The 26,542-nt window shown below is 43.6% G+C and overlaps 1 protein-coding gene across 1 annotated transcript; it reads right to left on the reverse strand.

Moving 5' to 3' along the window:
• Window positions 1–1,017: 1,017 nt before the first annotated feature.
• On the reverse strand, window positions 1,018–26,386 carry LOC149341870 (nucleolar MIF4G domain-containing protein 1). Its single transcript, XM_089544117.1, has 15 exons — window positions 26,041–26,386; window positions 23,840–23,983; window positions 23,244–23,388; window positions 21,533–22,478; window positions 21,149–21,219; window positions 20,949–21,077; window positions 19,969–20,093; window positions 17,559–17,652; window positions 16,264–16,363; window positions 15,630–15,757; window positions 14,774–14,884; window positions 10,694–10,818; window positions 9,258–9,422; window positions 5,192–5,323; window positions 1,018–1,332 (listed from the first exon to the last, which is right to left on the reverse strand). Exons 1-15 carry the CDS (start codon window positions 26,197–26,199, stop codon window positions 1,051–1,053), a joined length of 2,856 nt encoding a protein of 951 aa, XP_089400243.1. The 5' UTR covers window positions 26,200–26,386; the 3' UTR covers window positions 1,018–1,050.
• Window positions 26,387–26,542: the final 156 nt, after the last annotated feature.

A 26,542-nucleotide genomic window follows, 5' to 3' on the forward strand; every position in this document is an offset into this window, starting at 1 on the left:
GTACAGCAGTACACACAAATCGTAGTTCGAAAGGCACGCTAACATATAAGGCAGTGAATTATCCATGAACGAGGCAAAAGTGAATCGTGAATATCCAATTAGTGTAATTTAACATATGAGGTAACTGATTTCTTTAATCTTTGCTCTCCATAACTGGATCTGCTGAATGGAAGATATCACGGCGGGATGTATCGCAGCAGTCAGATTTTCCTGTTCGGCATTAGTCTTGCAATGTGCTCTAGTAGCCTGCTAGGGGTAGTTTTTTTTGCTTGATGCAATTACTTATTAGCATGAGCTCGTATACTGGTTTGTCGGAATGACTTTGAGTTGATGGAATGGGTGTGCACTTGGCAAGTCAAATGGCATGAATGATGCGCATTGCTTTTTTCTGCAAGATCTTGATCTTATTCAGGTTTTCTGTGTCGTGGTACCCCATACTAAGTTACCGTATGTAAAGGGCTAGAGAAAATGGGGTGGTAAATGAGCAGTTTAAGATTTTGAGGCTTGTTGCTTGACAACAGCATGCTTTGGATAGCCTAATTAATAATAAATCGATGTTTCCTTTCATCTGGTTTGTATGCACGACATCAGCCAAAGGCATTACGGAAGTGCAAGTGCATAAGCGATGACATTTTGTTTTCATTTTGTGGTTTAATGCTTTTAGTGCCAAGGTTTCCAGTCAACCCGCCTTTCATTTGCATTATTGCACAAATGGCACTCATCAAACTGCACTACATTTTTAAAGACAACAGCAGCCAGGATAATGCACTTTTTTCCAAAATGCTGTATAACTGCTACGTCGCTGCTCATGGGTACGCACATAAGTAGACCTTGATCACCAAGTGTTTTCTATGTATTTCCTTTACACTAGTGCCATACATTCCCTTACACAGGGCAGATTTTCAAGAGGGCTGTCTACAGTCCACCTGGATAACACTTTCCCTGGAGTTTCTGGTCACAACAAGCTAAGCTGCTGGTAGAGCCATTTAACCCTTAGAAAGTCTCTTGTAGACATACTGGTTTGTAGCAACAACCTCATTTTATTTACAATTAAAGGATGGCCTTTCTGTCGCTGCTGGTCAGGGCCTCCTCGGCAAGTTCGGCACGCTGTTGCAGTGTGCTACGCACTGCGGGGTCCATGTCAGCGCCCTTGAGGAAGAAGTGCCGCAGGAAGAGGCAGAGCCCTTCTCTCAGCAGTCGCAGCTTGGGTGCATCGGCAACCTTGAGGAAGACCTTCTGCCAGGCCTCCTGCGACCGGCCCAGCAGTAAGCTGCGAAACAGCTGTCGCAGGAACTTCAGCAGTGCAGGGCTCATGTCCACAAACTGGATTGTCTGCAGCAGAAACAGGACAGAGCTCGGGCATGAGTCCTGTGCGTAGCATCTATAAATGGTGAGCAGCGATACGCTAAACCAGGAGGTTCTGACTGGAGAACACAGGCATCTTGAAAACACTCGGGTGTTAAAAAAAAAAAGTTCTTGCTGCTGCATTTGGTTGTGCTAACATGACATACTTGTGAAGGTCTGTAACACTGAGCACTGAGAGACACAACGAAAAAGCTGAAAAAACTTCTTCTTCGCCAGTCTAAGACTGTAGTACCCATTAGCCAAAACTGAAGTGGTAGAACTAAGTCAAGGGTGCAATGTAAGAGAAGTGTAACAGTTTGGGCGAGTTGGTTATGCATGGACATGTTTGCAGAGATGACGTGTTATTGTCATTACATTCCCTACTGTGTTTGTGCTATAAAAATTCTCTCATGCTTAAGTGTATGATAAGAGAAACCACAGCAAATCGTGCAGTTGAAGTGGCTGGTGCAGTAGTGCAGAGTACAGTGATCTCGTCCCATCATTTAGTTATTCATTGTACGTACAATTTAATTTGATGAACAGAATTTTCCTTGCGCTCTAAGCATTAAGCAGAATGCAACTTCCGATTCTGGCCCTCGTTTTAATGCTGCAATAAAAACAAGTCTTCCAGTGGCTTTTGCAATTCATACACTTCTCCATCCACTGGACCCCTGTTTCACTGAAGCAGCATTCTGTGCAGGTCCCACAATCGAAGGAACAGGTGGGCACGTTTAAAAATTATGAGGGCGCTTAGATCACCTTCATAGTGCAATATGATAGTGGTGTGTTCTGGGTCCATTACAAACACTTGTGGCTGGAGCCGTCAGACGCACGTCCATACTAACTAGAAGCAGCCTCCAAGTGATGAGGAGGCCATAAAACCTTATTTTCCCTTCGTTACTGTACCATCCAAAGCGGCCACGCATTCGAATTCGGGGTTCAAAAGAAAACATTCGACAGAAGTCTGTCTGGTTGGGAAATTTAATGTTAGGAGAAGGTAAGTGACGCCAACCAAGTAAAATACAGGAAAAACACGACGTTTCGGGACCGGCTCGGCCCCTTCTTCACGGTGTGACTACGGGCGAGCGCAGCTTGGCTTTTTAAGCCCCTGTGTGGAGGACCTGCGGGTCAATGGCCGCAGCCCATGGACGTAGGATGAGGGGAGAGTCCCCAGGGAACGATTAACATTCTCTCGTGTTTGCTGTATGTGCCACGACTCGAGTAGAAGCCTCCTGCGTGGGTTAGCTTCCGTTTCCAATACAATGGTGCTGTCGAAGTCAATTGGGTGGTCACACCCTTCACAGTGTTCGGCCACGGCGCTGCGTTGACGATTCATGTGACGGACGTCCGCTTTGTGTTGGTTCATCCTTTCCGCGAAGTTCTTCGTTTCCCCTATGTACGACGCCGGGCAGACGGAACACGGAATTTTGTACACGACGCCCTGGGCCTTTTCTCTGGGCTGCCGGTTTTTTGGGCGGGGGAGAAGGCGACCGATAGTGCTGGTCGGTTTGTGCGTTGTCAGCACCCCTTCTTTTCCGAGAATGCGACCGAGCGTCTCGCTCACGCCTCTCACGTAGGGGATGCAAACACGTTTCCGCTTCTGGCATGCGTCTGAGGAAATAATAGACCGGATTTTGTTTTGCCTTTCTTGCTTCCTGATAATGCGCCGGATGAATGAGCTTGGGTAGCCGTTCTTTTGGAGGTCAGAAATGACTCGGTTCTTCTCCTTCCTTTTATCTTCACTTGAGGAACATATGGAGTCGGCTCTCTTCAGTAATGACGTCACGACAGATGCTTTGTGCGGGATGGGATGGTTCGAATCGAAATGTAGGTACCGTCCTGTGTGGGTTGGCTTCCTGTGCACCGAGGACTGCAGGCCTTTGTCGTGCCTTGTAAGTAGGACATCCAGAAAAGGCAGGCTGCCCTGCTGTTCATGTTCAACAGTAAATTGTATGGCCGGTTCAACTGCACGGGTTGCCCGTGCAGGTGCTCTTGGTTGTCGGTTCACTTGTGCATGGATCAAAGTTGATGAAGACTACACCCAAAGCAGAGTGTGAGAGACTGCCAGTTAAACACACGGGATATTCGGTTGCAGGGATAGTGTAGTGGTTTAATGCAGTGGTCAGCGAAGCCGATCTGTTCACACCGTTGAGAGTTTGAATACCGCTTGCGGCCATAAAGCGTTTATTTATTACATCATCCGCCCAGCTTACATTTTGACGCCCTTCCTATGCTTGCCTTCGGTTGCAATGTTGATGCTATCGCAGCCTCCCAGCTCCTCCAATAGTGACAAGATTTTCAAATTTGGTGGGATGCTGTGATTCGTCCTCGGTGGTCATGTGACACCTGTAATGGCATACTGTCTCGACCAACCAGAGAATTTCGTCTGATATCGGCTGGGTTTTGGTGTGAAGGCAACTCTAACGCTATCGTATTAATATCGTATTTACCTCGCATAATTTGCGCACCCCGAGCTTTTTACCTGCATTTTTGAAAAACTGTGTTTACTCGCATATTTTGTGCTCCCTGCACACCAGCGTGCAGGCGGGTGTTCGTGGCTGCGTCGCTGCATGTGGCTGCGAAAGGCGAGTGAGTGGTGTCAACAAAAAATCTGATTAGTCTGTAAATTGCTTCAGGTAAGGAAAAGTCAATTGCATGCCGTTTACCCGACTCGCTTGCAACGGCAATCGCTTTCCTGCATGAACGGCTGTGAGAGCAAACTTCTGTAACCTTCGGAGTGTGTGTCGTGCCAGAATCTGAAACTAACCGTTGGCTATTATGTTTGCCACTACTCAGCCATGTCACATACGTGGGAGGCGCTTTCTATTGCCTTGTATCTCAATTTGCCTCTGACTGCTGCCTTTGCAATTGCACCGTTCTGTGTTTATTGCTTCGAGCTGCAAACGTGCCATCACGCGGGGAATTATACATAAATTAGTGGGTCTGGGGTGGGGGAGGTGATACGCGTCTACTTTATTTTTTTTTTGCCAGCAAGGGGAGCGAGTTGCGGGGTTGACTTATATAACCGCAACAATATAAAGTATACATTGCGTGTTATGACCTTTGTAGAGTTTTTTAGGACGTGTTCACGAAATTTCCACGTAATTTGCACACCCCCTTCTTGAAGCCTCGATTTTAGGAAAAAAAAGTGCGCAAATTACACGAGTAAATACGGTATCAAAAACCAGGTTAATCTTGTTAACCCTTGCTGTCTTCATTTAATCGGAAGGAAGTGAAGGCTGCGTAAGTTCATGGTTGAAAAACAGCGCACAAAAGACTAGACACAAGAGTAAAGGAGACGACAGGACAAGTGCTGAACTCACAACTAAGACTTTATTGCGAAAAACCTGGGTATATAAGGAAGGCATAATCATGAAAACAAAATCATGATTATGCCTTCCTTATATACCCAGGTTTTTCGCAATAAAGCCTTAGTTGTGAGTTCAGCGCTTGTCCTGTCGTCTCCTTTACTCTTGTGTCTAGTCTTTTGTGCGCTGTTTTTCAACCATGAACCTATACCAACTAGCCCAACTTAACATTCTACTAAGCTGCATAAGTGCTTCATTAAATGATGCTGCACACGGCGCTAGTTTTTTTCTGTGAACATGCAAATGATAGCCTCTGCAGTAATAGCCTCACAGCAAGAATGCTAGTATAATTTGCTCTTATGTATATATATATGCATTCACAATTCAAGGCCAAACATAGTCGTCTGCCAGCGCCCCATACACTGCCTCCTTGTCCCCCTCTCTTCTGCAGTGAAACACCTTGTACTATGTTTCTGGCTAGTACGCAGAGTTTGAATGGGCAAAAGAACAGCATGTAAATGTAGGCTGCTCCAATTTACCTTCAGAACAGCCAATGAAAGCGCTTCCTGCGATAGCAGGATGACAAGAAACTCCGCCAGGTTGGACGACGCCACGTGGCTGAGCTTGTCCACCTCCTTGAACTTGTCCCAGATTGCACACTGCAGGCTCATCTGTAATGCAAAGGGTTAAGTTCTTTGTGCAGGCAGGCAACGAAAGAGCAACAGTGGTACTGGCATGGGCTTCATCATGTTTAATTTTTAAATGGTGTGTTTTGTTAATGACTGCCAGTGTGCGGCAATATAACTATTATTTTGTTCAACATGAAGTGGAAGTTATCTTGCATGTAGCTGTTAAATGCTGCTTGACTGTCTACAGATATTTGTGATTATGTGTGGATGATCCTGAGCTGTTTCGAACTCTTCACGAAGATGTGTGCGCTTCGTCCAGAATGCTCCGAGTCATGCTTGAATATGGCCTAGCCAAAGGATAGACCTGGCCTTTCTGATTCCAACGACTGCCGAGTGCACGTGCTGCAATCACCGCCACCAAATTGCTTCCTATTTTTTGTTTCACCCAACAAGGAGTTTGTTTGGATTCCATGCTAGCCTGTCTGTCCTAGTTGGGCTCCTGCCTATAATGACTGACAAGTGACATTTAAGTGTATTTGGCAGTCAGTTGTTCTTCTGATGCCAAACTACTGTTATATGAGCATTTCACTCCTCCTACTTTTCACTGTGCAACAACAAATTCATTACCCTTCGCAAAATCTGCAGACTGTGACAATACCTACATGTGATGTGAAGGCTGTTCTCTAACGGGTATTTATGCTGCACTTGCTACCTCATATGAAACCAAGTTTTAGAAAGATTTCTCAGGCACCATATTGAGCTAGAACACTCATGGCAGCAGATTAACTCTGCTAACTTTCACCTTCTTGTATGCAAACATGAAGGTTTATGAAACTCATGTCAAACAGAAATGCGTATCGTGTACAAACAACAGTGCTATTTTCAATCTTTTGTTTTTAAGTTTGTTGTTGGAGCTGGAGGGCTTGAACAAGCCTAGGGAAGGTTCTGGAGTGGACGGGCCAAGCCATCATCAGGTAATCTGTCTTTCTTGAGACTGAGTTGCACCTGGGGCGGGCTAGGCGCTACCATACCCAGCACAAGTGGATAGCCAATGCAATTCACGGGTCAAGGCTGTATGAGCAGTGCGGTCCTATAATAAGCATTACCACCAGTTAGGCTAAGTCACAGGACAAAGGATGCTCCCATCAATCAGCAATAATCCCTTAACCCCCCCCCCCCAATAAATTTATTAAAGGGACACTGAGGACAGCTCCATACAATTACTGCTTTCAGTAAAAATTGAGTGTGTTGCTCTTTCTGCCAAAGCTGACATTTTTCCAGCAGCAAAAGGCACCTTTACTGGCAAGGAAATGGGATTTAAAAATCTCCCTGCCAGTCGAATCAAACTCTTGACGTTTTTACTTTTAAAAAAGGACAGCATTTTGAAGTGACTGGCACTGTAGAATCTGAGATCTGCTCCCAAAGATTGGTGTTGATGCATGCATTTTACTTGTGAGATCGGCCGTTGATGACGACATCTGCACTTGCTCTGTTTTCAATCTGAGTTGTCTCTTTGCAATTATATCTAGGCATCATACCGATGCAGGCAAACTTGTATTTGCCCTGCGTCCCTTTGATCTCATCTCCCCAGTCAGTGCTATACTACTCTGATGACGGCATGTCATGGGGTAGGAATGCATTTGTGGTAAGTGCAAAACATGTCAAGAAAAATTACAGCCAACATTGCAGCAGGGCCACAACAATCAGTAATGCATGCCAAAAAGATTTTTCTTTTTACTATTGGGGACGTTTCATAACTTTTGGGAGCGCATTTTGCTACTGGTCAATGTTTTTCGATAGGGTCAGTTAGAAAACTTGTGCCAGGGAGGCGGGCCCATTCTGTCACCGCTTTAATCGCAAAGAGATGCGAGTGCCACCTCTCAGGTGGTGACAGAACTCCATTCGTTTTCTTGGCTTTCGTTTCGCTGCCATGACACCCAATGGCTGCTCCTGGTAATGTGCTCAGTTTGAAATTGTCGCCGCTGGCCCGCGCTTCGCATCGGCTGCACTGGGCACAGCTACTTCTAGCCACGCATTGTATTTTGACGACGTGTTGCAAAGTTCGTGTGCACCAGGGCAGGGTGCTCGGGGTTGAGCTTTTGGTTACAGATCTCGGCCGAAACTGAAAGCCCTTCTTTCTGTGGTTTCACACGGCAAAATCGGAGAAACGCGACATGCCACTTGCGCCCTTTGTAGTTTGGCGTGATAAAACTGGTTTGTAGTCTGGCTTGATAAAACTGGTTTGGTTTTGTCCCAAAGTGACCCGGGCTATGAAGAACACTGTAGCGAAGAGCTACGGAAATTTCGACCACCTGGGGTTCTTTAACGTGCACTGACATCGCACAGTACACGGGCCACTAGAATTCCGCCTCCATCAAAATGCGATCACCGTGGCCGGGTTCAAACCCATGCCTTAAGGGGTCAGCAGCCGAGTACCATAACCACTGAGCCACCGCAGCGGCACGCTTAATAAAATTTCTCACGTGGCTAATATGCGGCTGCTGACCTTCCTTGGCTTACTGGCGATGTGATGCGCAACAGCTCTTTATGTTGCTTCGTGCACCTTTTAAACTGCGGCTGAAGTCAAAGTTGCAGCACTAAAATTCATGAAGTGATGGCCCCTTACTGATCGCCTCCCAGCATGGACTGCAGCAGAAAGCTGCCTCATTAAGGAGATTTTCCATTGGATTCTTTGAAAAGTTGTGTGATGGAATAGAATACTCACTGGTTGAGATGCTCACAACTACTTCAAACACCTACTGAATTCCATATCCTTGGACTGGGTGAAAACTCCCATTTACTTCTCCTCACCTCATTAAATACGAAATATGACTCTAAGAAGCTGCCAAGCGGCTAATGAAACATACTTGACCCGGCATGCATGCAGCTACGGTTAAAGAAGCCCGAACAATGAGCTTTCAGTAGTCAGTGACTGAGCATGACATTCCCTCACTATATTGGCTTCTGAAGCTTCCACAGCTAGGAAAGAAGTCAGGAACAGCTTTTCTGCGGTGTTTCAAACTCAAAGGCTGCCTTGAAAACTTGGGTTGCCTGGTAGGCCCGCTTTGCCAAAAAGAAAAAAGCGATTGTTACGAGCCTGATCATAAAAGGGCTTAAGGGAAAGGTTTGTCACAATAAGGATAAAAAGGGAACTTCAGACATAAGGCACACACTTTCGCACATGCTTCTTCCTCTTTTGTGCTCTCTTCGCTCTCGCGCGTGACTTGGATAAAGCAAGGCTGCACTAAAACACTCTAAAAACAAAAACCCCTATCGAAATACTTTATGAGTCAGAATGGCTCATAGATGTGTATTCTTAAATATCTGGAGCCAGCTGATTTTGAACAGTTCGCTGTAAATCGATTTTCTGCGAGTGAAACTTAGAAAAATAATTTGATAAAATGAAGACCCATTTATCTGGTCACTTTTTTTTATTTCACGGCCAATGCTCCCTTTAGTTTAGTTCAGTAGCCTTCGCCTCTTTAGCATGCCAAGATAGAAATACTATAATGGGATTGTCAGCAGCAACAGCTTGTTCAAGTAAAGCGATAGCGTTTGAAAGCAGTCTATTCTATTGAATGTGCATCTCGTGCGCATGTCAGCAGCCGCTTCCAATCACATCTTTAAGTGCCTGGGTGAGATTGGTTATATAAATGCTACTAAACCGTCTAGTTTCAATAATCCAAAAAAAAGATCAGTGCGAAAACTATGTTTTTGTTCCTTAAATACGTTTTTATACACAGGCGGGCTAACGTGTGCTGATGATCCTCATGCACGGAGTAGGAGACGACAAGCGTGACATCTCAATGCGACTGCAGCGCCACCACCTAGGCAGCCCACTCCGCTTTCTGCATGCCGCTGCTCTGTTCGAACTGACTTTAACTAAAAACGTAGCTACCGCAAATAACTTAAAAGCTGAAGTACTGAAACATAGTTTTCCTGCATTCTGCAGAAGGCCAAGCTGGGAACAACGTACATAGAATCGCCGGTCCCGCTTGACAAAGAACTGGGCCAGGTAGGCATAGAAAGGGTTGTGCTGCTTCTCCTTCAGCAGGCAGTGGAGGACAACATAGCACAACTCACGCTCCTGCGCTGCACTCAGGTTGAGGTGCAGAATTCTCTCGCTGGCGCTCAGGTAGTCCTGTATGCAACAAAAAAGAAGTTCAAGCTGGGCAGCACGAAGGAATATGCGCCAAAAATAGATACTGTGGTCGTAAACATGCAGTTTGTAAGTGTGAAATGCTTAGAGGCAATACTTTACTAGCTGTCAGGCACAAAATTCATGTAATTTAGGCAAACTCAAATGTGTTTGTTCATGCAATGATTAAAGTTGTTTGGTTTGGTTTGGTTTGTTCAGGTTTAACGTCCCAAAGCGACTCAGGCTATGAGAGACGCCACATTGGAGGGCTGCGGAAATTTCGACCACCTGGGGTTCTTTAACGTGCACTGACATCGCACAGTACACGGGCCTCAAGAATTTCGCCTCCATCGAAATTCAGCCGCTGCGGCCGGGATCGAACCCGCTTCTTTCGGGCCAGCAGCCGAGTGCCGTAACCACTGAGCCACCGCGGCGGGGGATTAAAGTTGTGCACAAGAGTCTAAGCACTAGCACTGAATCGGTGTTCTGTGCAGTGGAGCAGTATAAACTCGACTCAGAGACTGGTTGAGCCTTGGAGCAGCATAGCTAAAGGAATAAGAATGACAGCAGACGTAACTTGGCTAAGTGTTTCTGCCGTGCCACACGACACTAAGCTGTCCACAGCACAAAACAAAGAGGTTTCCAACTTTGATAAAAATTATGGCAAAACAAATTAGCACTGCTGTTGCCAGCACATTCATTTGCAAGGTGGCCGATGAATCTTCACAGTTTTACATTTCTCAACAGAAAAACCAGCATCCGTCAGTTCAGCGCACAAGTAACGAGCTGCACCTTTAAAATGCCCCTCGCTCAAAAGTATAGTTCATATCAATTCCATGCCCAACAAACACTTTACCATAAGTTCAGAACACCGTGGCTTCAGAGTCTGTTACCACTCAATTTACTTCACTCTGCAAAGGCATTAAAAGGAGCTTTGCTCAATCCTTTGACTGTTTTCACATATGTAATCCTTTTGGTGCAAAAAAAAATCATTTGATATCCCATACTCAAAATTTGCATTCCATTGTTAGTTTTTTAAGACTCCAACATACGCAAGTAAAACTGTTGTTCTTGTTCCTGTCCCATGCTTGTTTATGCTTTTGCCTCATTTGTTCTCCACATTATTTCCTTGAGCTGCTAACGCTTCAATGGCTTTAGAGTTAATTACTTCAGTTACTAACATTGGTTACCATAGGTATACAAGAGTTAAAGTAGAAATGGTTAAACTAGGTCACCATAATGCCACCAACACTTCTTTCTATATGCCTCCTTACCTCAGCAGTCATGAGGATGCAGAAGATGTTCCTTCTGACATCGGTGTTCATGTGGTGCTTCTGAGCCAGCTTCAAGATTTTACTTGAAAACTCTGGCTGCTTTACTGGTGCATCACTTTGCTTGTCTGTGTAGAAAATGCAAAACAGGTTCTGGTATCACAAGGTATCTTCAAGGCACACTTTCAAGGATACTTTCAAGGCACACTTTCAAGGCACACTTCAAGGATACTTTAAACAACGGCTCCAAGCGGAAGCATCAACATATGCCAAGACAAAGCTAACCTGAACGGTACTTTTCATTACTGTTAGCAACACTGCTAATAGTTCAGAGCAGTGCTACGGTGTGCAAACATTCAGACCAAAATGTTTCTTTGCTCAGCAAGGAAGTAAGTAGAACATAAAAAGCAAGGGCTCAAAATCGATGCTAATTACTGTATTTACACTCGTAACTGCACCCACGTGTACACTGCGCACCCATAACTTTATCACTCAGGTTTTTACTTGCTCATTTTATGCTCCCTGCTATGACAGATGCCAGCTCCCTGCACACGGGTGCGCCCAGGCAGGCCTGGGAAGATCGGTGAGCCAGGCCACCGTGTGCGGCTTCAAAAGGCCTGAATGGCAGGGGCTAACTGTTGCGAGAGCATACTTACCATAACCACCAGAGCGCGCTGGAATCTACTGAACTCTTTGTGGTTCAGTTTGCCCCCACTGAGCCATTGTATCGTTGCGCATTTATTGCTTTGCACTCCACACGGGCCGTCATGCTATGCAGTGGGGGACCACACAGAGTGGAGCAGGGCAGGAGGGGGGTATGCATGCTATATTTTGAGTCTACTTCTTTCTGACCAGCAAAGGGCGAGAGTTGGGGGTCGACACACAGGCGCCAACACATGGTACATAGGTATTGTGAGTTACAACCTTGCAGAGCTTTATAGGATGTGTTCATGAAATTTCCGCGTAATTTGTGCACCCCCTCTTTGAAAAATGTGCACAAATTATGCAAGTAAATACGGTACTATACTTAATAACCAACACATAAAACTATCACAGCATGCTGTATATTGTTTTTATTGTAAGGAAATATTTTGTGGCGGAAAGGTATCAAGCGCCGACAACTCGTAAAAGGAAGAAAAAAAGGTTCCGGCCCTGCTACGGCCCAGCTCTACAGCCGTGTTATCTCATGAAAACCTCATACTGCCATAAACCTTACATGTACTTTATTCTTTGTAAAGATGCACAGCACTGCAGCGACATTTGCAGTGATGTCAAACTTTGTATGTGCCATAACGCTTATAGTCGATGTTTCCAGTAAGCAGCTCAGAAAAGTAACGAAAGCAAAGGTAAGAAGCAGTCCAAAGTAGGCAATCCTTTCATTTTGGCACCAAATTTGTTGTCACTGTTAAAAATACAATAAAAATCTACCTATGACTTGCATCACTCCATAATCATCTACAATATATGGGGCCACCGCGTGGCTCGGTGGTTATGGCACTCGGCTGCTGACCTGAAAGACGCGGGTTCAATCCCGGCCACGGCGGTCGAATTTCGATGGAGGTAAAATTCTAGAGGCCCAAGTGCTGTGCGATGTCAGTGCACGTTAAAAAACCCCAGGTGGTTGAAATTTCCGGAGCTCTTCACTATGGCGTCTCTCATAGCCTGAGTCGCTTTGGGATGTTAAACCCCCATAAACCAAAAACCAATATATGGTGCCACAGCACAAATAGTTTCTGTTCATTTTCTGCAGAACTTCTCTGAAGCTTCAAGCACTGACGAAGCTCTGCCCTGTAGGCACTCGAAAACTTCTAAGTATTGCCACAAGTAACTCCAGCTTCATCTTGTTCCTGTGTTTGGCTTTCATCAAGGCAACCTGTGGCAAAATGTGCTCAGACTCCACATTTGAGCCAGGATTTTGAAGGTGCTTTCTGCGATGTGGGGAAAACGGCATTTGCCTGAAACACCTTTGTAAGCAACTGCTTCATGTCAGACAGTTGAGTAGCTTGTGTGACCCAAAGTGTTTTAAGCTGTTTTCAATTGCCGGACTTCGAACTCGAGCATGTGGATGAAACATCAAAAAAGAATTGTGCAGGCCTCCTAGTATTTCTCCCGGCTTTTAGAGCTATTGTTATCAAATTTATAGCGCCACTACAGGCAACCTTGGGATGATCTACCCACCTTCCGCCCGCCCCTCTGCCATCAAATCCCGTGTCCCGCATAAAGTGCAAACAAATGTCTCAGTAAAAAAAGTTAATAAAAGAATCCGTGTTCTTCAGGCGGAACTTTGGTTAGGCTCTCGCAGAATATGTCTCTGAGGTTTCGCCAGCTCTATTAAAGGGACACTGAGGAGAAATTGAAGTTGGCTTGTATCGACAGAATACCAGCTCCTGATTACAAAAACGCCACTCATACTGACAACAAAGCTCTTGTAACGTAGAAAAGAGCAAGAACCAAAATACAGGTATCGCCGCCACAGGCCAAACTCGCAAGTACAAACGTGATGAGATCATAGAACAAAACAGTGTTGCTAGAACGAATGGTTCTAGCAACACCAGGAACCGAGAAACCATGCATCACTGAGGCGCAGCCAATGCATGCGCAAATCTCCTTGACGTCGCCAGATGGCGCCACGTGCCCGGCTGCTACGCGCGCTCCTGAAGCATCGGGACAAATCAGCGCCTGTTTTCCGGCGGTAGGCGGGCTCCCGGTATTCCGCTAGCGGTAACAAGGTACACGGTATGCTAAAGGTGTCTATTTGCGAGAACTTCGTTGACGACTTCGAGAACGAGATCCATCGTAACGCTGGCAAAACGCCAGTGCAAACGTAATCGAAGCGACTGTAGCGACGGCCGCAATAGCCGATAGATGCCTTCAACGTGCGGCCGGCGGTAGCTTTCTTTTCGGCTGCTGCTAGGCCGCACTGCTGGCAGCCAGAAATCACGGAGTCTGCGTTACGTCATGTGCACGTCATGTTTCACGTCTCTTAGTCCTGTGTCGTCATAGACGAATCCCAAGTTTGAATCAGAGCGGCGGGAAAAACTTTTTCAACTTCGAATCCAAATTTCTTTGAAATAAATGCATCTTTCACTGCCGGCCAAGTGGCAACAAAGCCATGACATGCCGAACTATCGGATTTTACTATAAAAAAAATATTAATAGTGCTCTCCTCAGTGTCCCTTTAAAAAGCTTCAGAATCCTGTGCAAGCTTGCTACGTATACTGTTTCAAGTCACTAGAAAAGCACAAAAGGGTTATCGATGTTGCTAGAATCACAGAATACTCTTTGCAATGTCAACCAGAAACTTTACGCCAACTTCTGTCGGGTTGAATGCAAATGTAAAAGTAGCACCTTCGGCTATTAGTACAGTGAAGATTGTTGCGTCCCGCCATTTTATACCGATTACAAAGGTCAAAATTGATGTAAAATTTTAATGCACTTTTGTATTTGGTGAAAAAACACTCCTCAGAAATCACCCAACAATAGTTTAAAAGAAGCCAAAATGTCACGAAGGCATCAACGAAAGTCTTGGAAAATGGCCAATTTGGTGCAAAACTGCCACCAATGGCAACACTGCTTATTAGCATCTGTCCAAATTGCCAAGGTGACCCTTGGTTAGTGCTGGCGTCTTTTTCTATATCACAAACCCATGCAGAAGTGCATCCGTCAAAGATGTTCACATTCAACACAAAAAATGTGACAACAAATATGGCCTGGTTTTAAGACGTGATCCTTGGTTAGTGCTGGTGTCTTTTTCTATATTACAAACCCATGCAGAAGTGCATCCGTCAAAGATGTTTGCATTCAACCCAAAAAGTGTGAGAACAAATATGGCCTAGTTGTAAGGCATAATCAACCAAAATAAAAAAACACTGACCATGCTTTTCATTTTGCGACTCCTGTGCTTGCTTGCAGCTCAGATATCAAATTTGCTTAATTGAGCAGCCTCGCTCTCTCTATGTTTTTTTTTTTCACTTCCAGCCAGCCCTTTACTGCTTCATAACTGCCCGTGACAACACAAACCTAACACTCACTCTGACCAGCTTCTCATGAGGTGTCATGGGGATGCACAAAACAGTGACTTACCAGAGGATTCTTCGTTTCCCACCCACGCTGAGCCGACCACCCACCACTTGCCTCGCTCATGTGCCTTCAACAGGTCTTCGAGTGAGATGTTCAACTCATGGAGCAAACAACCTGCACAGAATGACCGCCCATAATAAGTCGTTTTTCTTGCACAACCAAGTAAGGACGTGATTTTGCTATGTGCATTTTTTTTTAATTCAGTACATGTATTTCGTTCAAATGTTGTTTCTCATCTTCCTCATGCGGTTGCCCAAATGCTATGTTTTGTATTCGACCGGACACAGGATGATTTCGACGTCTATTTCACTGTTTGTATTTTGTTTAAATCTTAGTTTACACATTTCATATTGCGGTTACCCAGATGTTTGTTTTGTATTGGAACGGATACTAGCCAATGTAGGCTATCAGTCCAAATACTGCATACAAGTTTTCCTTGAATGAGCAAATAAAGCTTCCTTTGATTGATAATGCAAAGTCAACTGCAGCACCTTCCAATTCTAAGCAATTGGAAGAAAAAAGCATTAGAAGAAAAAAGATATACGCAGCAATCAATGCGAGAATACTTAACCTGAAACAACTAAATCAAGCTTCGAGGTCAAAAATCAAGACTTAAATGCACAAAATCAACAAGAATCAAAAGGCTCTTGATACGAATCAATTACACAAACTGTGAATTTGTACTTACAGTAGCGTGTGAATAAAGTGACAGCTCATTACTTTGAATGTTTACATGCAGAATTGCATTTTTTTGCCCTGCTAGGGCAAGAGAATAGCCTCCTGTATGCATGAAATGATGCATAAACAAGCAACCAACTAATAAAACAAAAGAAGCAGACAAGCGACGGAGCAAACTCGCCCTTGCGAAAAAGTCCCCTCAACACTTTAGATGCATGCTCCACCATGCTGGGGTCACAGTTCGGGATCTTCTGGATGTTGTTATTCCGTACAGCTGTGAGGGTCTCCATCATGAACCGTTTTCTGGAACTGCAAATGACCAAGAATCATTGAAAATGTAAGGAGTTTAGTCCAGGTAGTCTCCGAAATTGCAAAACATCTACAGGTCAGTCCTAACATTCATTCTGAAAGAGAAACTCGCACTTTGGAGTAAAAAAGAAAAAAGAAAAGAAACAGTCCGACAACATAAGTCGATATGCACACATCGACTTACTTTTAGTGTCTGCGTTTTTCTTTCCTTTCTTTTTAATCAAGACCCAAGAGTCGGGCAGCGGTCAACTTTCATTCAAGGTTAAACAAGCAGAGGAAACATCAAATCTGACAGTGCTGTTCTGCCCGACTTTTTTTGTTGACTGTACGATTTCAGTCAAATGACCAGTCATGATTTACAATTTTTCAGTTTATGCGATTCTACACAATGCCTTAAGCTCTTCCAGACTTACAAATGCTCAAGAGTTACATTATATGACTCAGACAAGACATTTGGCACAGTTAAAGTCACAAGTTTGATAAGACATGAATACAAGTGCCCTTACTCTTGAGCTCCATCTGTGTCCTGGGCACTCTTCTGTTGCAGAAGCAGCACGACCTCCTTCAATGCCAAGGGGTCGTGTTTTCGAAGGACAAAGCCAACGGCTGGACAACATGTTCCATGGTCAAGCACGATATGAGCACAAAGTGGAAGAGAAGCAACAACAGTGACAAAAAAAACCAGCCACATGCACTCAATGCATAGCAATGGACAGGAGTGGGGAGATCGCAGGAAAGCAGAAAACTTGATGTCTACAAAGAAATCACTGCTCAAGCTAGACGTCATGAACTAGTATTAGTATTTTACATTTATTTAACGGAGACATTAAAACATGTTAGGAGTGTGTCAATAATTAGTGTCAACTAAATATAATATTTTACAATCCCAACCAGCACACATATTACTTCTCTAGAATATTGTATGTAACGTTAACATAGACATTAAAATCACGGGTGATCATTGGAATTGATGCGGACAGGAATGCATTAGCATGTGAGTGCTGCTTTCGTGAGCGATTTGTGTTGACGAATAGTATTTTATCCACACCAATGACAATGCAAGTTTTGGTTTCTGACATGTTATTTCTTTGGATTTTTTCCAGTTCTTTGACGTCATTTTGGATAACGTCCAATATGTTCAGATGAGATGTCCAGCAGCCAACAAACTTTGGCTTCAAACCAGCCACGTGTTCAAACTTTGGCTCGTGCATCCATATGCCTGCATGCTCTAGCGTTTGTATGCAGGCGCACAAAAACCGGCCACACGTTCGAACTTGGGCTCACACGTGCAAGTGCCCACGTGCTCTTGCGTACGGATTGTCTCGCAGACTCATGAAAGTTGATGAAGACTGTAATACCTAAGGCACGGCATGAGAGGCTGGCAGTCTAACACACGGGGAGAAAGGCTGTGGCGGTGGCCGAGTGGTCAAAAGCAGCAGCAAGTGAAGCTGACCTGTGCATGCTACCACAGATTTGAACCCCGCTCGAGGCCGTCAGTATCGTTTCTTTTGTCCTCCCACTTTTTCCTATGCTTAAGAGACCAATGCGGGACAGAAATCGCTGCGGAGGGTGGTTGTAATGCTAACACATTAAAAAATTGTCACTTGAAAAGAAGTGATCAAACAGGACTTAAAGGAGACATTTTTTTTTAAAACACAAGCAAGCTAAAAATGGCATAAATTTTTGTAGACTTGGATAATGTCAGGTTATGCTCTACGTAAGAAAAACACCATCAACAGAAGAAAAGCCGAAAAGATGTAACTGCATGGAATAAACAGTAAGCAGCACTGCGCATACTCACAACGCAAAATGAGGAGAATGATCTCAACGTCTTTTTCGTTAAATGCGTCAGCCATTTTGCGGATCATGTCGAAGACTATTCTTGAATGAACCACCTAAGAGGAGGAAATGAGACCCAGGGAAATAGAAAATATATTAAGCACATGAAATTGCCACAAGTGAATCAGGCTAAGAGATAAAAACATCATGAGTGAAGTATTAGAACATTCATGACACCAGAATAGCAGTTCATTGTAGTTCTAAACAAACCAGACAAAACAGAGCCGGTGCTAGAATTACAAAATGATTTTATGACTGCTGATTGGCTGACAGGCTAACAACAACAAAAGTATACCTGCCACTGGAATATGGCTGCATGGCCCAAGTTAGTGATTCGCAGACTAGTTAATTTGCCATGTCAAAATTCAGGAAACGTCCATAGAGGAAGGAGGAGGAGGGAGGGGGGGGTGGGGGGGGGAGACATCAACTGCGTGTACATGTGCCCAGGGGTTGCGCTTAGCTGCTTTGAGCGACTTTGACATGCAAAACATCGCTCAGCTCAGAAATTTTCTGCAGAAGTTTTCTGAATGCATCCATAAAAGCGGTGACGCTTCACTAAAAGATGTTCTGGGACGTGAGCTTAACTGCAGTAAGAAAAAAAACCAGGAAATTTCAACAAGAAATCAATTGGATACTCCTGTTAGACCTAGTGTTTTTAGTGCACCATTTGGACCATACCAGTTGGACCCATTAGGTGCCAGGTACAATGCACATACAAAACATTCACAAAACGTTCCTCGCAATGAAGTTGTTCAAAATACACAATGTGAGAAATATTTGTACAGCTTAATATGCATATCATTAAGGTGCAAAAAGGAAACCGATTTATGAGGACTGCAGGGACATGCTTTGCCTTGTGTTGACATTTTTACAAGGGAGTTAAAACTACGTGAATTACATACTTTTATGGAAATCAAGGCAAACTGACAAGCATACATGCATACATCACACACAAGAAACAGTACATTAAGAGTAGTCACAGCATGAAAAGGATACCGCGAACAAGAACAGGACACAACGAACTCTTCTGAACTTCTACCCTTGTTGAAAACACTAGACAGACACTAATAGCATAAGCTCAATAAATACATCCAGAGAACACACTTCTACTCCCTATTTATGAAAGACTTATGCTGGGGCCAGTGGCACTTAATTACTGAGCGCAGTTATTTCATCTAATTTCAACCTAACTGATATAGCAAATGATGAATACAATTTAGTAGGTTAAGCTGCAGATAGCTCTTATTATAAGAACCATACCATATTAGTTCTGCCCTGTTTGTCAAGTATACAGATGTTCACATCAATATATTGGGAGCAATTGGACAGATCAATTCGGCTCACCACTTTGAAACTGAATTGATCTAATTGGGAGTCCATCTAGATTTTCCAATTGGAACACGAATCCAATTGGTTCCAAATGTTTTTCTTGACTGGGATGCCATTAGTACACTAGCGGCCTGTGTTGCCAGTTTCCTTTTTTCCCCGAGCCCTGTGTCATGCAAGGTAGAAACAACAGCGTCTAAAGATATTTAATTTGAAAGATTCATAGCTCGCTTCGACAAGTCAGAGCAGACTATTTCTGAAAGACCGACTGTTTCGAAGTGTTAACAAGGCAAGAATGGGGGCTAGTTGGTTGTTCACGCTCGGAACCCTCGGAAGAACAATTCTGAGGGTTCTTCCATACTGTCATGGACAGTGCACGTCAATACGTGGGCTGTTCCTGAGCGTATAAAAATGATGTCCGAATTTTAAAAGCCTGAAAAATTTGTGTGCAGCTGTAGTAACTGCAGTCACTCTGGCTTCGGCCAGATAACAGGAATGTGTTAGCCATTATAGTTCACCCATACTGCATGGAGCAAGATTTTTCAGAGAAAATATTTCGAACAAAGTTGGGGTTAAATTTTGGAGGGAAGAAGATAGTGTCTGTACAGTGAGGAGGTTTGATCAAAATTTGGGGATCCCCCAAACAATTCTGAAGAGCTGGAAAATATGGCCAGCCATTGCAAATAATTTGTCAAAAACATTACCAGATGAGCAACTGAACAGAACAGGAAACCAAAAAAAAAAAGATTTAAAAAAAAAAAATAGGCTGCTACTTCACTCTCACCAAGGGCCTTCCTTTCATAGCATATTTTCCACTTTGAAATCCACATCACTGAAATTTAGAAAGAGTGCCAAAGTGAACCACTGCTTTTACCAGCATTAGAAGCTTGAGATTTCTAAACTGTGATAATGAAGCTGAGAATTAGTTTAGAAAGGCAGAAAATTAATGCCCCATATGCATTTGATAGACTAAAAAAAATCAGTTGCTGCATCTTGTATGACAGAAAATACACTTCTAAACAAGCAACAAGAAAATTTGCAAGTACCTTGAACACAAAAAGGTATGATATAAACAGGGCACAGTTGTCGATCTCTTTCCCTGAATCGCAGCCTTGCTGCTGATCATACAGCTCGTTGAACTTCTCAGCCATGTCTTGGAGTATCTGTGCACCTAATAACAAAACAGTGACACTCACAGTGCACTGAACTATTGGAACTGCATTTTTTTTTATCTGTTCACATATAAGTGTTTGCATCCCAACTAATCCCTCATGAAAATCAAACGTAAAATTGATGAAGGCAATAACTTAGAACTCAATCTGGAGTCCAATAACTTAATTCAAACATCTTCAATAAACAAACATTTAGAACATGTAAAAGTTCTCTGATTAAAAATGAAGGATGAAGAAAATTGCTAGGGTGGAAGATACGCTGACATCTGTATGCACAATGCCTACACAGAAGTCAATGAAAAGGAAATTGCGTTGATTTAAATTTGCAACCAGATGCTACTATACTCCGTTTCATACATCAGGTGCAACACTTGAAAGGTACAGAACTAGTCCACATGAAAAATTTAAGGGAGGCGTGTTATTTTGTGCTGGTTTTGTGGCCAAGTGGTCTAAGGCAAGAAAGAGAAAGCAATGGCGTGCCGTCAGCAATAAGAGCGCATTTGATGAAGCTCATGGCAAATGCTTCATGTAATAAGCCTGCAAGCATAGCATTTGTTTGGTTGAAGAATTGGATAAAACAGCACAACGGAAGACGAGACAAGAGAAGGACAAACACCAGCCCATATTTCGCCTCTTCTGGCATTTGTTTGGTATTTTTCATTCACTACAAGGAACACGCTACTTTTTGATTGCAGACATAGGCAGCGCAAACAAGTGCACTAGCTTTGAACGCGTTGCACCTGATGTATGCATAAATAAAAAAAGAGGCTATGCTAAAAAAACATAAATGCTCACAATTAAATACCCAGTAAAGCGTGCATTACCAGCTGTCCAAGCTCAAAATGGTGACTAACCTACTTCCGTTCCCACGTTGCAGTGCAGGTATGCGACTAGCATGGCGTGTTCCATGACAAGGCGCTCAGGGGTCCGGAAAGGAGCAATGATCGACTCGCAAAGGCACAGGTTCAGTGTTGAGTTAACATCTGAAATGAGCAGTAGAGTGCCATTTCTTCACTACAGTGAAAAGCCAAATCACAGCAATGTAAAGGCATACCATTGTTACTGTGCTTCTTGTACAGCTCTTCCATCTCCATTCCTATAGGCTGTACGGTAGCTTCACTAAGCCTAGTGAGGAAAAAGAAAGGTTTCTGTTTACCCATACTAAATCTGACAAAATGGAAAGTTATTGGGCATTATTGTGGTTAATTCTATCAAACGATAGCCTAAGGCAAGTTATTCTCAAAGGTTGAACATTTAACGTCATTTTCTTTCCTTCCTAACCATTTTCTTTTGTAGTCCTGTACCTTCCATTGTGGTGAAGTAAAAACTCAATTCAATGTCTCTGCTCCATGCAGTGTCTGTGGTGTTCCCTGCCAACTTGACTGCATTCACATTATTGTTTCAGGGCCCTAGAGAAAGACAAAGCAAATGCACACACCTGTTGAGCAGCCCTTTCACTTGCTTCTTGAGCCTGGCAAGCTCCTCCTTCTTCTTTGAGCTGAGGTCAATGCCCTGGAGCCTTTTGGCTGGAGGTATGTACTTCTGTGACACTACATTGCCTTCTTTGTCACGTAACCGTCCATATATGTCCTCCCACATACCATCTGAAGACGTGGCACTTTGCTTCTTGGGTTTTGATGTTCCCCTCTCAGTAACTATTTCTGAAACACTTGATGTTGCTTCCTCTTCCTCAGAGCTACTGCCTTCATCGTCAAGACAACTAGGATCAGTGTCCTCTTTCAGAGGGCTCTTGGAGCTTTTCTTGTTGGGAACAGCTTTGCAAGTTCCTGTTGTGGCTACTGGTCTGGCAACCATCTTGCCAATAGAAAGCCTGCTCTCTTCAGAGTCACAGGAAGCTGGCCTTCTCTTTTCACTAAAAGCCTTCTTCCCACTTTTATCAGGAGCCTTGGCACCAGTGGCGTTTTCATGATTGCTAATGCATTCATCAGCACTGTCCTCAGCACTACCCTCATCATCACTGATATCATCCTCATCAAAATCTTCACTTTCTTCCACATCATCTCCTTCATCACTGCCATGTTCACCAGTTTCCTCATCACTCATGTCACTGTCAGTGCCTTCACCACTTTCATCACGATTTCGAGGCTTTGCACTGGGCTGTGTATTCCTAGCTGAAGCTGTCCCAGCAGATTCTTCGTCATCATCAAAATCATTGCTGTCGTCATCACTAAACTCATCTTCACTGGCTTCGCCACCAGAGGATCCGCTGCCTGAAATTCCCCTTTGCCTTTTTGTGTCACTGAACAACTTGCTCTCTTCCAGCTTTCTCTTTCTTTTGGCTGGGTTCATGTGTACATTGCTATCGTCATCATCACTCTCTTGATGACTCTTTTGGTACTTCTGGTCCACAACTTCTAGAATGTCTGCACAAGTTCAAGTGAAGGCTTGTTTTTTAAGAAAGACGACATTGAATACAGAGTCACTGTATTTATTTCCAGGCTCTAAAGAACAGACAACAAGAAGCTCTCAACGTATACTAAGTGATGATTCCTGCATTGCTATTGGGACATTTGAAACTGCTGTTGGCAGAATGCCCATTACAGGTTTCATATTCGATGGCCTGCATCTCTCAAGCTTTTGACCAGAGGAAATCCACATGCATTTAAGTGCACTAGCACACACTGCCGGGATACATAATTCGACATACTTGTAAACAGAAGCATGAAACAGGGTATTTTTTTTTGTCACTGCCAGAATATGTAGAAAAGTGCAGTCTTGTGGCGATAAAAAAGTAATTGTATTTAACATTTTTCAATTTTGCTAAACCTGTTCTTTTTTTCATATATTATGTATTCGCCCCTCCTGCTTGGGCCTACTGTAGGCCTGCAGTATGTTCTAAATAAATAAATTGTTAATCAGTGTTTGTGGTTGCATTTATTTCTTTTTTCTTTCTTGTATCTAACTGTGTGTTACTGCCTACAACTGAGTGCACCATCAACATTCGTGTGAATCTCAGTGTATTGTAACACTGTGAAATTTCAAAGTGTCTGTGTGGATTTGTTTACTTGAACAACACATCAGCACCTTGCTATCGACCAAACATACCGAATCAAACATACCAAAGCATCACAAAGAATATATGATAGGGCAGGCACACCCATGGCAATAAAAGTGACAAGAAAGGATACAGTCCAAACCTTCATCTATGAAAGATTTGGGCATATTTTTGTTTTTTCTCTTGTTGAGAAACAGCCTCTTCTCCATTTCCTTAATTACCCTGTCTTCCTGTTTGTTGTCATCGAGAAGATTCTTTCGGCGAACTGCCTCACGCTCCTGTGAAAAGGGATAAAAAAGAAACATAGGCCTGCCTCCACTTAGGAACGCCAACAAGCGCAGCTGAGACTCTCTTCACAACAGGAGCAATGTGTGATTGGCCTCTGCACAGGTTTTACACAAGCCACTCCTACCACAAAAAAAAAAGGTTAGAGGTATTCTTGATGCATGTAGCAACGTATGCACTTATGGTACAGACATCTTTTAAATCAACTCTTATCGAATTCCATGAGACTGATTCTCAGAAAAAATGAGACACTCATAAAGGTGGGTGGTAATCTATAGACAACTTTAAAATGAAAGGAAAGCTATGACAACTCCCTGCTCTTGTGAATGGAAAGAATTTTTTGGAGGAAGACAGGTGGCATTAAAATGAGAATAGTAATAGCGTAAGCATAGAGAACAAAAATAACATATCCACGGTATATAAAAAAAGAAAAAAAAGACATACATGCTTTGTTGGTTTCTTCAGTGCAACCTCCTTCTCCTCCTTTTTAGGCAGCACACGACGTTGGCCAGGTGGCTCGCATTCACTTGACTTTTGTGTGATGTTGAGCTTCTGGCATATTCTCTCCATCTCTTTTTGTATGATCCCCTAAAATACAAGATTAAAAATAACAGCAGCTGAAGAGAGTACAGGGCTCATTTTAGACTTGCAGGTACGCAACACCTGAGCACCAGTAAACCACGTGACCGTCAAGCCAAATAACAACCTTCCAGGTTCACTTTCGGGTTCACATTGGCCAGTTCAGGTTCAGCTCTTGATGAGGTAAGGAAAAGATTTTAAGGGGTTTAAAGCAATACCTGAAGCTTCATGCTGAGCCATCTGCTGACCTGCTGAAATGAAGGCAAAGACACACAACTTTTCTTGGAGGTCCCTTCTATGCAACCAAAGCTGCTGCTATTTTGCATGTGTGGCCCATAAATTTTAAGCTTTCTATCCCATAAAACTGAAGAACTTCAATTTCCAATAACTTGAAAGAATATCCAAACAACTGTGACGGCTAGGAATAATAAAATCTGCCTTCAAGACCTCAATGCTTTTCTAGAATATGGCCTTGATGATATGCAAGGAATATTTAATGGGGTCAAAAATTCCATAATTGCGTCACATGGCTAATTTTTGTGACATAAGCTTTAATTTAACCTAGGTCATCGCTGATAAGTAGCAGTGATGTTAGGACACACTGTAAAGACATGAACATTAGGGCAAGACAACATACCAAGGCTTTCAGCTGAGTGTTGCGCATCATCCTTCATAGCTAGTGCAAATACTTCACAATTACAATTAACAAGGAGTCATAGGAATATACAAAGCTTTTACCGATGTCATAGTGGCCAGAATATTTGGGACCAGAAAGTGCAGCAAAAGCCTGGGCGTTATGCTAATCCACTTATCACCAATATGTACTGTCGGAAGCTAGCCTCAGTACCCAAAGATGGCGCCCATGGAGCATGTGAAAATATCTACACATGGAATGTCACTCATTTTTGGGAACGGGCTAAGACAATGACACGCAAGTGGCACTGTAGGAGTGCCACTTTCATCTTGCATGTTCTGTCACACACTTCATGAGAAACAAATTCACCCATAATGTCACGCCACCAAAGTGTACATTTCATGTGGATTTGGATGCCAGAATTTCTCACATGCTCTGACTGAGATCTCAGTGTAAAGATGCTCAGCAGTTTAGCTTGTTTGATGTGCGTGTTCAGCATAAGGATTAAACCTGTGTTTGGGCTCAGCAACACAATACTGCTGTTCCTCTCCATAAGCAATGGATTTACATGTTCTCTCCTAGAGCCAGCTACGGCTCTTCAATAGCCGAATCTCATGCAACAAGTTTCACCCACAATATTTAATGGTCCTGCCTCGAACAAGTGACCAGCTAGACTTTGGAGCTATGCAGCCAAATAACTTTAAAGCACGATTTTTGTGTGAACCGTCACACTCATTCTCAAATATCTTGTATGAGGCTACACCTCCCATCACTTTCTTCTTATGCAGTTCAGAATAGTTCATTTTAATTGGTTTGTATCTCTCTTCAGCTATGGTATCCATTACTTTCCTTTTCCAACCTCTCAAGTGAACATCAAGAAAGTTGGAAAAAAAAACAAAACACTGCAACATTATGCTTGTCCTCTTCCTGCGATAGCTTTTGAGTAAATAGCTACATGGCACACAGTCTAAAAAAAAAAAAAAAACGAAACTGGAAGCACGTATCACATTTAATTGCTCCCACTTCCTGATCAGCTCGATCATATTAATTTGTAAGAGATAAAGCCACGCACGAGCGGCAAGAAAGGACCAGTGAAGCCGGAAGGAGCTTTCTTAGCACAGAACCATACGGTAACTATCTCGCTCACTCTAGGAAGGGGCCAAGGGAAAGATGAGCGGGTACATAAAGCGAAACAAGAGACGTAGCCTAACGCAAGGTGGATGCGCCAGCAGCACGAACGCATGCATAAAGAAGAAGACAACAATCACATTTCCACTTCTTGCACCGTTTTGATACCGTGCTTAATTCTGTGCATCATGCACGGTCCCGAAAGCTTCAAGCATTTCTAGCAGAGTCGCTTTGGCTTACGTCGACGTTTTCAGATGCTGACATGGTTTGCAGAGAAGCGTTGCGAAAGTTAGAGCATGCATACCTTGTTCTTCATGTGAAATGCATGCCGCCGGACCTTCTTTTCGGATCTCTCAAGCTTGCGTCGCTTCTTTCGTGACAACCCCGAAATCTCAACACCATACTTCGGCGGCGGTGCGCCTGCACGCATTGTAGTACCTCTTACACTGCGAGAACGTTTCATGTTTTCTCGCTAAATAACTATCACTTGCGGAGACCTGACGTACACAACGTAGACACAAAGCAAAAATTGCACACCATGACGTTGTCACGTAGCACACGTGAACCGACAACTTTTTTTTATACCCAAGCACGTACACATGCAAGCACAAGACACGGGTATATGGGCGCAGCCATATTATATTCAATGTTGCCATCAGCACTTCATTGTGCTGCCATCTGTTTTGTAGTACCAGAGTACGTCTGCTAGGAGGTTTGGAGCCGTTGAACTCGCAAGAACGAATAATGCTTCGCAGCCTCGTCCCTGCAACTTGCTGAACACTTGACGAGCGTGACATGAAGACCCA

Source organism: Amblyomma mixtum, chromosome 5 (genome assembly GCF_055824585.1).
Source record: "Amblyomma mixtum isolate Tamu chromosome 5, ASM5582458v1, whole genome shotgun sequence".
In the NCBI taxonomy this organism is placed as follows: Eukaryota; Metazoa; Arthropoda; class Arachnida; order Ixodida; family Ixodidae; genus Amblyomma; species Amblyomma mixtum.